The sequence below is a fragment of the Fusarium pseudograminearum genome, chromosome 1 (assembly GCF_000303195.2).
Source record: "Fusarium pseudograminearum CS3096 chromosome 1, whole genome shotgun sequence".
NCBI lineage: Eukaryota > Fungi > Ascomycota > Sordariomycetes > Hypocreales > Nectriaceae > Fusarium > Fusarium pseudograminearum.
The window spans coordinates 4,049,871-4,063,383 of NC_031951.1; the positions used below are offsets into that span (position 1 = coordinate 4,049,871).

At 48.4% G+C, this 13,513-nt stretch overlaps 6 protein-coding genes across 6 annotated transcripts, besides 1 other annotated feature; 3 read left to right on the plus strand and 3 right to left on the minus strand.

Annotated features, from left to right (window-relative positions):
* Positions 1–987: 987 nt before the first annotated feature.
* FPSE_00439 (uncharacterized protein) lies at positions 988–1,145 on the plus strand (the record flags this gene model as incomplete). Its single annotated transcript, XM_009253559.1, has 2 exons — positions 988–1,018; positions 1,075–1,145. The coding sequence occupies 2 exons, from the start codon at positions 988–990 to the stop codon at positions 1,143–1,145; spliced, it is 102 nt and encodes a 33-aa protein (XP_009251834.1).
* A 2,791-nt stretch (positions 1,146–3,936) lies between these two features.
* Positions 3,937–5,526, minus strand: FPSE_00438 (uncharacterized protein; the record flags this gene model as incomplete). The annotated part of the gene is made up of 5 exons (XM_009253558.1): positions 3,937–4,455; positions 4,515–4,933; positions 4,985–5,062; positions 5,113–5,214; positions 5,274–5,526. 5 exons carry the CDS (start codon positions 5,524–5,526, stop codon positions 3,937–3,939), a joined length of 1,371 nt encoding a protein of 456 aa, XP_009251833.1.
* A 495-nt stretch (positions 5,527–6,021) lies between these two features.
* FPSE_00437 (uncharacterized protein) lies at positions 6,022–7,110 on the plus strand (the record flags this gene model as incomplete). Its single annotated transcript, XM_009253557.1, has 3 exons — positions 6,022–6,123; positions 6,175–6,437; positions 6,486–7,110. 3 exons carry the CDS (start codon positions 6,022–6,024, stop codon positions 7,108–7,110), a joined length of 990 nt encoding a protein of 329 aa, XP_009251832.1.
* Positions 7,111–7,163: 53 nt separating this feature from the next.
* On the minus strand, positions 7,164–8,257 carry FPSE_00436 (uncharacterized protein; the record flags this gene model as incomplete). Its single annotated transcript, XM_009253556.1, has 3 exons — positions 7,164–7,639; positions 7,690–8,098; positions 8,159–8,257. 3 exons carry the CDS (start codon positions 8,255–8,257, stop codon positions 7,164–7,166), a joined length of 984 nt encoding a protein of 327 aa, XP_009251831.1.
* Positions 8,258–8,880: 623 nt separating this feature from the next.
* Positions 8,881–11,485, plus strand: FPSE_00435 (uncharacterized protein; the record flags this gene model as incomplete). Its single annotated transcript, XM_009253555.1, has 2 exons — positions 8,881–9,076; positions 9,138–11,485. 2 exons carry the CDS (start codon positions 8,881–8,883, stop codon positions 11,483–11,485), a joined length of 2,544 nt encoding a protein of 847 aa, XP_009251830.1.
* Positions 11,486–11,625: 140 nt separating this feature from the next.
* FPSE_00434 (uncharacterized protein) lies at positions 11,626–12,996 on the minus strand (the record flags this gene model as incomplete). Its single annotated transcript, XM_009253554.1, has 5 exons — positions 11,626–12,253; positions 12,301–12,625; positions 12,676–12,778; positions 12,828–12,906; positions 12,965–12,996. 5 exons carry the CDS (start codon positions 12,994–12,996, stop codon positions 11,626–11,628), a joined length of 1,167 nt encoding a protein of 388 aa, XP_009251829.1.
* A 197-nt stretch (positions 12,997–13,193) lies between these two features.
* Positions 13,194–13,237: a repeat region.
* Between the last annotated feature and the right edge of the window lie 276 nt (positions 13,238–13,513).

Genomic DNA, 13,513 nt, shown 5'->3' on the forward strand with positions numbered 1-13,513 from the left:
TAGTTGAGATCAGAATCTCTAGTATTGGCTCATAACCGAATTCGCCCGGTTGTTAGAATGAGAATTGATACATAACACAGTGATATATTCACAGGTCCGTCTGATGGAACTAGTCAACCAAGGTACCAATGTTTGTTCAGTCTTACCGCTTTAATTACGTAGTACTTTAGTTGCGCAATTTTCAAGATTTTCAGACAAGCAACATCATACTTTCCCTAGGTAATTGAAGATATCCATCTCGGGGCCTAGCCACTGGACTACTGAGCAACCCTATGAGGACCCTGATCGGCATGGGGATCGTTCTTTTCTTCCAGTTCTTGCTAGGATTAACAACAGCTCTAACAAACCTGCAAAGCATACAGTTACCTTTCCCTGACCAAGCTCAATTGTCCCGCTTGCAGTGCCACGCTTCTGATGGATAATACTGTTCGTCCGAGTAATCTACGAAATCCTACCATACATTTAACTTTCTATTTTCCACTTACAGATACCTGTCCATGAAGGATGAGCCTTTGTTGATCCATCACTAGAGTCTGGGTGATATCCTGGTGGGCCGTGATTGTTTGGGGATCTCCGCACTGGTGAGGACACAAGCTTTGGCTAGCATCACTGGCGCCGATGGAGTCAGGAGCACTATTTACAAAGCGAAAAGATCCTCGACCAGTGCTGATACGTAATACCTTGAAGGACTTGCGAATCCTTGATGGTCCCCTCAGTGCTCTCTCTCTCCCAGTGACAGACTGCATGTTCTGTCGTATTCTATTTCCAGCTGTATTGAGAACAGTGACCAGAATGGCACTCTATATCCCGAAGCTCTCGGGATGCCGCTCTGGGCAGCTGTCCGTTTTCTTCGCCATCTGTGGAGCATACCTGGGGAGTGTTGGATTTGGGGTTGCCTTGAACGAGACACAAGTACCATTCGTTCACAGCCCTGATACACCACGAGCGTCGCGATAAGATCATGCATAATTTTGGCTACACTCCATGATGTATCGCCAAATACTGCTGCTATTGGACAGTTAGACAGTCGATGGTATGTCGATAATAACATGTCGTTGACCCAGTTTGACATAGGTGTTGCTTCCCTTGCGACATATCGATACACCATCGAAGCATCTGTATACGTTGTCTTTATCACCCTCTGACGTTATCAGACTCTCATATTGTCGCAATCTTTCTCATGTTCTCGAACGAGATTCTATATTTCGAACAGCCAGTATCGAAGCACTGTCTGGAAGAGCCAGCCAATCATCTTCAACAGTTGGCCCTCGTTTCTCGCATATCGGATCGGCCGAGACTTAAACGTTAGTGAACGCAAGTCATCTCGGTCCGAGCAGGTGGAACTTGCTGACTTCCATCTTGACGAAACGAAAAGAGAGAACAAGGAATTGAGACGGATAATTTGTGGTTCTTGATGAACACCTACATGAATGCCTGCTGAAATTTCTGCATTCGACTCTCGATTCACCCTAGCAATGTGGCTCTAGTCACTGGGATTGACCAACAGGATCCAACTTCTGTATTGGAAGCCACACTCTAGCATGTGAAGGCTGGCTGATTATACGATTGAGTGAATTGATATGAATATGGATATCTCCGACGAGCAATAGGACCGCCAGATAATCGCGATAGTGACGAAAGTTGCTTCGTGAGACTTGGCACAAGATATACTGGTTTTTTCACGCATCCTTTGTAGACAACAGTTTTCTCCTGTCATTTTGTTGCAATATCGCCTCATGAGTTTGTTACTCCAACACCCATGAGAGCTCGATTGCGACCCTGCCAGGCCTGTCTTGACAAGGGCGCTTGTTATTAACTCACATCCTCAGCCTCATACTGGCTATCCACATGTCCTCTCGTCTCGAAACTCCACACCCCATCCTTTGAAGCGCTGCAGTCTCCTTGAAGTAGATGTGCGATATACTATTACGTTGCATCTAAACCTAGGCGCCAGAAGATCCCCTCTTCAGCCTCCATGAGCTGCCATTCCTACAACCCGTTTCCTGAACCTGCGGCACAGCCCTAAACCTATTGGGAGAAGATCAACGATATCCAGCTGCTTTATCATACAGACTCGCTTAGGCAATGAGGAACCATCGAGGGACGGCCTCAAAAAGAGTAATAGCATCGCGTTTTATAACCAGATGGCTGTTCATGATTGATGGGTTGCCTTTTCAAATAGCTTCTCGCAGTTGATGAAGAAACCCCGGACCCGCACCGAGAGCCTAGAACGACTAACAAGTCACTTTACAAGTTGGCAACTTCTCGCCACTCTCAACTTCATGTTGCGAATGTTACGTTAGTTCGAATCTCTCTAAATATCTCTCATTGACGCTCATGTTGCCTTGCCTCTCGGTTTCTTTGTGGGTTCTTGAAACTCGCCGAACATCCCTTGCCACGGAAAACCGTCGTCCCTACGGTAATAGCTGGGATTTTAGGGTCCACTACTTGTCGCCATCAACTCTTCGAACCGATGCTGCGAAAGTCGTATGCCACCATCTTTTGATGGTGTTGTGCCTCATCTCACTGATAATGCAGCGCGAACATGGCTTGCATGCCTTATTTCTTTTTGAGGTACATGGCGTAGATCGGTCAGGGGAATATGCGTGGGATGGCAGCACCCTTGGCTGCGTGTAGGGTTACGGAATACCAGACCGAGGTCACCTATGTAGATTTCGAGGTAACCCTGGACTCGGGAGGGCGGGTATGCCAAAGCCAGGGCCAGGGCCAGGGACTCGAGGAGGTCATGAAGCACGACACCAAAAGAGGAAGAACGAATATGGCTCCTTGAAAAAAGGACCTGAGGGAAGAGATACCCAGCAGGTTTGTGGATGTGAGAATTGACGAGAGAAACATCACGACATGATTGATATTGACATCATGTAGCGCTGCCTCAAGGATCAAATCGAGATTGTGTATATACAGAGAAGTGGTTTTTTTTATCTGCTTGAATGTCTCAGTCAATCGGTTCGTACCTCCGATCTGTAGTCTAACGGTCCAAGAGTTTTGTCTCGTCTTGTTGTCTTGGCCTGGCTGCCTGGTTATTCTTGGTTACACAACAGGGCGTGCGTCAGCTCGTTCCAACTCCAATGCACACGCAACGCACTGCAAATGCAGTGCAGGGCATACAAAACGTCGACGGTGCAACGGTGATGCCGTGAAACCATGCAAAGGTGCACTAGAGGTATCTGGGAGGGATGCGTCTGCGTTGTTCAAGGAGGAGTCAGGTGTTGCTCATTATAAGGGTGTCCTCCAAGATAAGGTGCAATCGATGACGGATTACCCGTTCCCACAAGTGTGAAGATGAGAGTGAGCAGGGATTCCATTGCATGGGTTCAAGTTCATGATGGGTGTGTCACGCTGTGGCCTGGTCAGCCACGGTTGGCATGCCGTGGGCTTGTTTTTATTAAGAAAACAAGAACACAGCAAAGGAGAGCACTAAACTTATGTGTCGTCGATCTCTCAGGGTATCCCGAAGCTTACGCTGACCGGTTGCAGTCACGAACCAAAGAAACCCCGCGACCCGTTATCGCGGCTAACTATACTCAGTTCGAGTTATCATGAAAGCGTCATCGTGCCTGAGCGGGCCGCGGTATAAATCATCCGGACGAGATACAGTGTCGAGCGATAAGTAAGCGCTTTACTATCAACGGCAATGTCCAGGCGAGAAATCCAATACAACGCTGTGCTTGATTGCAGAGAAACTTGCATTCTTCGCAGGCTTAAGCGCCTTCCTCTGTCCTCTTTTGAGTTTCCGGATTCGTACTGCACCGGGTTGGTCAATTAATATCATACTGCAGAGCGCATACGTTACAGCACAGCATGCCTAGCAGCGCGCCCAAAGGAATAGGCTATAGCCCTCCGGCCGTCCGTCCGGTCGTCCGTTCCATCTCGGGGCTTGACATATGCCGAAGACATCGGCATTGTCAAACTCGCCTAAGCCCTACTGGCAAAGGCAACCTCACGCGGTAGGCGGAACGAAGCGCAGTACATTCTCTTTGCTGGTGCAACATCTCGTACGTCGTAAATGAGGACTTCGCCTTTATTCTCGGGATCTCCGGGTCTGAGCAAGACGCCAATTTCTTTGCGAATGCGTTCACAAATGTCGTTCAGCGGTGTCTCGTCATCAGCCTTGACCGAGAAACAGTGGACGTGGATCATTGGTAGCTTGGTCTCGGTGTGAGGCTCAAAGAGCTCCTCGTGTCCGTGGTACAGGCCACGGTAATTGTGAGTAAATTCGATTGCAGATGCGGGAAGGTTCATGATAAAGTGTGAGATGGTTGGTGGCACGGGTACTCGGACGGGTTCCGGAGGCGGTGCTGTGGACTTTCTTGATGGTCTGGGGGGCTTAACAACTGCACAGTCGCCGCGCTTTGATGCTTCGAGAACGAGGTCTGCAGATTTTTGGATGAAGTCGTGGCCATCGTAGTTGAAAGGGTTGACAAACTCCGAGACCTGTGATGAAGAGTTAGTGTCGGATCATGAAGAAATGCGATACAAATGGCTCGGCTCACCTTGTTCCTACGGATCGCGTCCTCAAGGTAGCGGTAACTCTCTGGGTTCTTGTCGTTGGCCCAAACAAAGACGCCCTTCTTACCAGCTGGGACGGCGAAAGGCCCAATACCAGCCATGATATCTGCCACAACCTCGCCAGGTTGAAAAAAGCTTGCGATTCTCTTGTGCTCGGTATCGAGCTTGCTGTTCCAGTACACCTTGGAGTAATCAAACTTGAAAGTGCAGCCAGCCTCGCTGACCTCGACATTCAGGTCATCGGGACCTCCAAGAACTTCGTAGGCAAAGGTTCTAAACTCGTTCTCTGAACCGACATTATCGATCTTGTTGATAACGGTCTTGATGTGAGGGTTCTTGTCCAGAAGGACCTGAGCAATGATGTTCTTGTAGGGCAGGTACTCATCTCGGATGTTGAGATGAGCTGATTTATTAGCATGGCTATGTCAGTCCAACAAGAGTTCAGGAATCATACCGACATGTCCCACTGTGTTGAAGCCACTAGGGATCTCCTCATGGAGTTCCTCTGGGAGAATCGACTTTATAACATCAACTTGGCCATGTCAGTCAATTGTATGTTACAAGACAGAGTCTTTGACTTACAGTATGACCAGAACTCATAACCAATCTCAATATCATAAGGGACCACCTTGATATCACCAGCTTTGGCGGCTTCTTGCAGAATGGGACTCCATGTCTCTGGAGCTATTGTCTCTCTTATTAGTTTCTCTCACTTATATCCCTACAAGCCAGACGCTACTCACATGCGTGCTTGATCTGAGGAGCCAAAACTATACACTTCTTGCCCTCTGAAGCAAGCAAAGGGTCAGGGTCAGGCAGGATTGCGTTAAATCTCTCCATGAAGAGAATCTCATTTGTCTTTTCAAGCTCTTTGCGATACTTGGAAAGAAGCTTATTCTCTTTGATAGACGCCGCTGCAGAATTAAGCGTCTTTGCGAAGAGTGACCTATCGAGAGTCTTTGCCGCACGAGCGGCCGGTGCTCGGAAGAGGTTCATTTCTCGTAGTTGAGAGTTTTTCTGAATATTTCACAAGACTCATTAGCTTCTTCTTATTTCCTTGATCTTTCTTGATCATGTTTCTATAATTTTATAGTGACAGGGGTCGGGGACTAACATCCATCGTGAAGCCTTGCTTCTCTCAGATATCGTTTGGGTTTTTGGCGAAAATGTATCTGTAGGTACCGACTTGACTGACATGAGTCAAACAAGGGTCCCTGAAGTGAGTGAGGCTGATTTGAGCTTGTTTGGTTAAGTTAGGGCTTTCCACTTTGCAGAATCTGGAAGGTTTCTGGTGCACCGCCACAGACGAGCGCCACAGTTTCACTTAGACGGAAGGCTGGGAGTCTGGAGGTGATGTCACGACTTTGAAGATACATATTCACGGCAGATAATTGGTGTCTTATCCATATCATCTTAGAAAATACACTCAGTCTTGCGATAATATTGTGGTTCAGAGTTATCTCAAAGTCTGTATCTACACACACTACTGTCATGTCCAAGAAACGCACCCTTGATGCCTTCTTCAGCCCTGCAGTGAAGAAAACCAAAACAGAATTTGGAACAATAACTCCCAATGACCTGATTGCAGAGGAAGTAAGAAATTTGACGATAATTAAGCCTTCAGTATTCTAACACTGGCTCCAGTCTACGTATTCAAAGCATCAGTTCTATCCTCATCCCATCAAGGACTTACCAGCTTCTCTCAGCAAGGAGCTGGTCACTTTACCAGACCAACCTGGTAGGGAAATCAATGACCAGCCTGATCTGGATCTTTTATACTTTGAGCCTTTCATACCGACATCTGTATCTCGAAGGCTCTTTGAGTTTCTCCGTGCAGAACTCCCTTTCTACAGGGTTGAGTACAAGATCAAACGTGGTGGAATAGAAACTCAAATACGAACCCCAAGGTAAGAACAATGTGTTTTCCGGACCTTAACAGCTTATATATGTAATAGGTGGACGACTGTGTTTGGTCTGGACGAGACGTCCAAGTTTGACGATAAAGGCCTTCCAGTAGACGCCAACACTGGATCCAGAGCTTTGGACAAGAGATATGTCAACTACCCTCCCAGACCTATTCCCAAATGCCTTGATGAGCTTCGTCGTCGGACAGAATTGGCCACAGGATGTGAGTTCAACTTCTGTCTTGTAAACTACTATGCCTCTGGCTCCGACAGCATCAGCTTTCATAGCGACGACGAGCAGTTTCTGGGTCGAGATCCGGCTATTGCTTCCTTCTCACTTGGGGCACGACGCGACTTTCTCATGAAGCACAAGCCGCCCCCTCCAAATGCTGTAAACCCTCCTACTTTAAACGCGAAACCGCTGAAACTGCCACTGGGAAGTGGTGACATGGTTCTGATGAGAGGCAGAACGCAGTCGAATTGGCTGCATTCCATACCGAAGCGGACAGGAAAGAATCAAGAAGATGGCGGAAGGATCAACATCACGTTCCGAAGAGCAATGGTTAAAGGGGGAACAGACAATTACTACAACTACAATGTTGGGACAGGACCAGTACATAGATGGAATAGGGAGGCCAGAGAGATGTTGGCTTGGAAATCGCGAGAAGGGATATAATTATTCTAAATGCAAAAGAAATTGACAGCAAAGAAATCAGAGATACGAGGCACTTATTTGCCGTGACGCATCTGGGCCCTGCCATAGTGTTGTAGGGCCTTGAGGAAGACCTCGTACCCGACTCTCTCGTTGTCCTGGAGGCAGAAGATCTCGGTCAACCTGATCTGCCAAGGGGGGTATCCTGAGAGCTCGAGATAAGGACCAAAAGTGAGCAACAGATCAGGCTCAGCCATGATGCCTTCTGAGAGCTCAGCATCAATCAGTTCCGTGGAGATGTCACGAGGAGAAAGCTTGCCCCTCTGAGACATTTCGGCCAGAGTACGGGTGAGATCAACCATAGAATCACGACCATCTTGCTCGGAAATAAGGTGTAGGCGTAGATGCTCCTTGGTATTCTCGCCAAAGGGCGATGAGAAATCATCCTTGTGGGGTGATGTGACAGTAAGACCAGGATGTTCAGAGCCAAAGTAGAAAGCGAATTTTTGGTTAACAGTATCGCAGACTCGAGGCATGTGCTTCTTGAGGATCCCTGTCGCATGTTAGCACGAATAAAAGAAAAATCACATGTCAAACACGTACCTGTCTTTTCATAGACAGAGAGCATTGGAATCTCGGCACAGGCGCACCATGTCGCAATCTCGGCTACTTCATCAAGGAGTCGTTCGACGTCGGCTTTTGTGCGGTGGTTCTCTTCGAGCTTGAGGATGACGCTCAAGTGCTTGGGTTTCTTTGAAAGACCTAACAAGTCCTTCTTGATGTATTGAGGCGTGCCATGGTGGTATTTGACGACAGACGAGACCTGGTAGCCCACGACGTTCCACGTTTGGCGCAACTTGATATATAGAGAGAAGATCCCGTGCATAATGGCAAAGGTGAGAACATGGATCTGATTGAGGAGGAAGCGACGGAGTCCTAAGCGCGATCTTCGTTGAGCTCGAGGGCTCGAGTTAACAGTCGGCGGGGGGTCGTTAGGCTTTGGAAGATAGGACTATGAATTGTTAGTTCATACTGATTGTATAGTGCAGCCTTGCATGCATTGTGGTCGTACCTCAAGCATCCTTTGCCTCTCTTTCTCGGGCAACACTTTGTGCTCCCCAGACTCGTCGGCCCTGTAGGCCAGACGATCACGAGTTGTCATGACAGGCATGGTAGTTCAATGTCCAGCCTCGAGGCTGTCTAACAAGCTTCTGAAGATGCAAGGGAGCGTTCGACTTGTCTGGGTGTATGCGACAAGGTTTCGACTTGAATAAGCACTTGGAGCCGGTAATTGCGATCGCGCAATGATGGGGGATGGGCAGTCTTATAAGTTGATGGAGCATGAACAAGGAACGTGGGCAGACGTGTCTACCTATCGCCAGGAAAAAGTTGTGGCGGTGCGATGCGAGTTACGTCGCTTCTCCACCGAAACTCTTGGCTTTTGAGTTAGTTGGGCGACCTCACGTACGTGCCTGTGGCTCAGCCCTTCCACTGTAACTCAGTAGCTGATAGCGGGGCTGGGCGCTGTAGCTGAGCCTCTGAAGCTGTAATAGTAGCGGGCAGCCAATCCATATCGGTAAGGTATTCTAACCTAACTTTAACCTCTACTTGTCGTCACAGTATCATGGTTTCTCCATGAGCGACACATAGACTAGATCGACGTGACTTGACAAATAGTCTACGTTGCAGCTTCGCCTCGCCTCGAATTTGAACTACGTATCTCCCTCCATCCGTATCGACCGTCGATGATCCCTCTCCACATGTAGCGCCTCTACCCTCGTCAGCATCAACAACATGGAGCGCGCTGCTTCTGGCCAGACGAGTCTCTTCCCAAGAGGACCGAACTTTACTCTCGAAGACTTTTCAAACAAGGACTTTATAGTGCGTGACTTTGTCGATAGTCTCGCCGAGAGCGCCGTACCCTCGAACCGCCGATCTGGCAATGCGCAAGCGCCCTTCGATCCCAAACCCCTGATTCGAACATTTGAGAGTACGGCAGACGCTCTTTGGCAGATCAATGTAGAGCCAATCATGCTGATTCAAAGTCTTAGATGCCCTTGACCAGCTCGGTTCCCTGGGAGCAGAGCTCCAGGAGAAGGAATCCGAGCTCATGTCGCATGTGCGCCGCGCAGAGGTAGCTCACGATTCAACTCTCGAAACACTGGGAGAGAAACTCGACGAATCTATGCGGGCGTTCGAACAGCTAGACCTCTCTCTCAACCAGGAACATTCATACAAAAATGGAATCGGCCTCAATTCCCGCGCACACGGCAACGTGGCGCTGCAGATCGGAGAGAAGCTCGAGGACTTGGACAAGAAGCGAAGGCGAGCCAATGATGCCATATTCCTCATCCAGTGCTGGACAGAGGTCAGCGAAACGGGTAAGCTGTCAATGTTACAAGACGTCCAGCGACAGGCCGGTTCTGAACACAAGGTGCGATGCGCCATGATCGTTCGCCAACTCATGCGCATAAGTCAGCGGCTGGACCCGACATCATGGGGGCAGACAAACGGCCAGAGAAATGGCGGGATCACAAATGGTATTGTGGGCAACGTGAGATTACACAACACAAGAGAGGTCTTGGAAAAGTTCTGCGAAACGCTCGAACAGGATCTTTTACAGCAATTTGAAAACAGCAACAAGAAGGGCAATTACGGCGACATGATGGAATGTGCAAAGGTTCTCTATGACTTCAATGGGGGCGCCAGTGTGATTGCGACCTTTGTCAACCAGCATGCATTCTTCTTGGACCGGGATCAGCTCCTTGCCGATGAGGTTCAAGTGGACAGCGACACTTGGGAGCAGCTGGCAGATCCCGACTCAGAACCACCGACAGTAGAGCCAAGCTTGCAAAACCTGCTTGACGAGATCAAGATTGTCATGCAGGACGAGTCCAACCAGATCAAGCTCATTTTCCCATACTACGAAACAGTGCTCATCAAGTTCATTCAACGAATATTTCAGCAGTCAATCCAACAGAGGCTCGAAATGGTATTGGATGAAACTCTCAAAATCTCTTCACTGGCTTTCCTCAGAGCTCTGCACTCGTCAAGGACGTATCTCGGAACGCTAGTCGAAGACTTAAAGTCCCATGGGTTGACAGAAAACCCCGAGCCTTGCTCAGCTTCTATAGCCCATACCCTCGACCAGCAAATGGAAGAGCTTTTCGTGCCATACATGATCGGCAACTCATACATTGACCGAGAAAGAAAGAGTTTAGAAGAAATGTACAGCTCTTTGCTGTTCAAGTACAGCATATACCATTCGAGGAAGAAGAAGGCGCCTACTGGATTTATGGCATCACTTGCTCAACAGGGCACGCAGCTAATTGCGTCCGCAAAGGACGCTTACATCGAGCGTCTTGACTCATCAGAACTCACGCCTACACAGAAGCGCATGATGTTGCGCGTTGCCGGAGTTCAGGATAAGGACAAGGACAACAAGAACGAAATCGAGGTTTCAGAAGAGGACGGTGCTTTGAGCGTAGCAAATGCCAAGCGCATGCTCAAGTGGTTGGCTGAGAGCGTTCAGCGTACACTTGAGCTCGGCTCCCAGACTGATACTCCCAAGGATGTGAATACACTACTCAACCTGCTCCTGACGAGCCTAGGTCAGGTTTATATCGAGACAACTCTCGACGCTGCCATCGATCAAATTTCCGTGCAAGAAAACACAAAAACCGAGCCTGATCTATCATACTTGCCAACGATTCATCCAGCTGTCACGATTACAAGTCTCATGGATCGATTCATCACGGTCGTCCTTATACGCCTTGCAGAATCAAACACAACAGTCAGGCGGAGCATGGAGGCGCAGAAAAGGGTAGCCATTAGTAACATTGAAAAGAAGACAAACAACGTCATGAAGGGCACCATTGACGTTGTGTCCAACTGGGTGACCAAGTCACTTGCTGGCCAGAAGAAGCAAGATTTCCGACCAAAAGAGGTCGATCTCGACTCACTTCAAACACAGACGTGCCTGAGTATCTGCACATTCCTGGCCCGTGTCCACCGTCTCGCTCGCCAAGCCATCGATGGACAGAACTCTGAGAAGTTCTTTACCGAGCTAGCACTGGTGCTTCTCAAGCTTCTCTTCGAGCACTTCAAGAAGTTCCAGGTCAACGCAACCGGCGGTCTCATGGTGACGCAGGATATCGCGAAATATGTTTCCACCATGCGCGAGTGGCCTTTAACCAAAGAGGTTGGCTCTGCCGTCGAAATGCTCACAGAGATTGGTTCGCTGTTTATTGTCGGGCCTGAGGCGCTCCGAGAAAAGACAAGAACGCTGGCGGCCACAGGTATGAGGGGCAAGTTGTCCAGGGCGGATTTCAGAGCATTCGTACAGAGACGTGATGACTCTGGAACGGCAGGCATTCAAAGCGTATTGAGTGGTCTTTGAGCGTTGGTGCAAGAGGCGGATCGTGGGAAACTCTGTAGTAAAGGTAACAGAATGGATTTTGTAGTCATGAATGCATTAAACGAGATACCATGCTTTTGTCGTTTCGTAGTCAAGGCTTGTCGTAAAACATAAAACGCAAATCATAGATCCCGTCTCATACCACCAACTCTCCCCGTCTTCTCTTCAATCTTTTCGTCAAGATAGTCGACAATCTCGCAGGTATTGGTCAACTTCATAATCTCAGCACGCTCCTTCTTTTCCAGAAGTGAGGTCTTATCGGGGCCCATTCCAGGCGCTGTCATCTCCATGACGTGGTGCTGTACCAGCTTGAATGGCACAGGAGCCCGCGCCACTTTGCACATGAATGTCTCGACAGCTTCCCAGGGGCAGGCCGAGTAGCCGGTGCAGATGGCAGGGTTGGCAAGAAGGCCACGAGCAGACATGAAGCCTGAGAGATGGGTGTTGCTGGGGCGTGGCATGATAACAGCAGAGTTTGTGTCGTTGAGAGCCAGCTTGTCGATAGATGGAAGAGGGGCGTTATTGTTGGTAGTGATGGTGGGCTGGAAGGGGAGGGTGGAGAGATCGAAGACATCCCCGGAGAGGAGAATAGGGAGTGTCTTTGAGTATTTCTCTGTTAAAATTTCGAGGGCCTCAGTCCTGATTGGGGTAGTTGATGGTGTTGATCTTGTTCGTGGGTGAATAGTGAGCCAGTCAATAAGGCGGTTCTGGGGATGCCCTATGACAGTATCTATGAAGTCCATAGTTTGTCTTGAGGAGTGAGCAATATTCATTGTTTCGAGCGAGGAGGGTCATACCTGAGGTCGTTGTGAATCCTGATTTTCACGCTTACACTTCGTCCTTTGGGGTTGTCAATATCCTTCTCGAGGCCGACACCCCATCCGTCGCTTGTTAGGCGTTGTCTGGTCTCGACGACAATATCCCGAACTAGCTCACGATGGTTCATCAAAGCAGCGCCCAGAGTCTCAGCACAAGCCCACGATTGAGGACATCCACAGTTGAGATCAACGCCCTGGCTGGAAGGAGCAACGAGTGCTGATGCACGAGCGAGTTCCAGGGGTACATTTGCACCGAACTGCACAATAGTTGGCGGCTGGTTGGGTTCAGTAGAGAAGGTCCAGTCTATTTGCATATGTTAGCTTCTGTTTTAACCTCTGTACAGAATTACTCACCACTATCTCGAGCGAAACTGCTGCGGTTGAACTCCTTTGCGAGGATCATGGGGGACCAGCAAAGGTCAACTCCATATTTGTGAACTGTTTGTCGAAAGGCAAGCTGTCGCGAATTAGCGATTCATGCTCTTGAATGCCAAATATTTACACACCTTGCCATATCGGACCATGGGCGCAAGAGCATACAAAAAACGATCTTGCTTTCTGGCGATATCAAAGATCTTGAGTGGACTAATTCGTCGTGTTAGAAAAGGGCATACCCTGGACTATGTACAAGGTGTGAACGTACTGGGCAGACTCGCCCTGCTCACCGATGGACATATTGCAAGACGGGATTCGATGAATCGAGTTTATAGTATTATTAGCCGTAAATGATTTTTGGGTCCAACACTAAATCGAATATCTTGGTTAGATAGATTTGCTTAGGAAAGAGGTTTTTTGTGCAAGTCGTGAGCACGTGATCAGTTAACGGATGTCTAGGTAAGTATTGAAAGGAATGACAATCGAAAATACATGGGTTTTATTTTTTATTATTAATAATTTTTTTATTTTTTTTGAATATGCACTGATCTATTATGGTTATCAAGAGGAAATATCAACTCTGTACAGCTTTCCCATAGCACGGAATGTTCAACTTGGGTATATGGCCATTTCTCCATGTTCAATTCAAGTCTTTGGGCTGGTTGCACTTATAGCCCATTTCTTCGTTGTATATCTATAAGTGGATTCGTCCAACGCCCAGCTACCTAGATAGTATCGACATCCATACTGCCTTGGTGTAGCATTGCCCAACGCAATGGGATCATTCCCTTGTTACTCTGTTGATGTTGCTTTATCC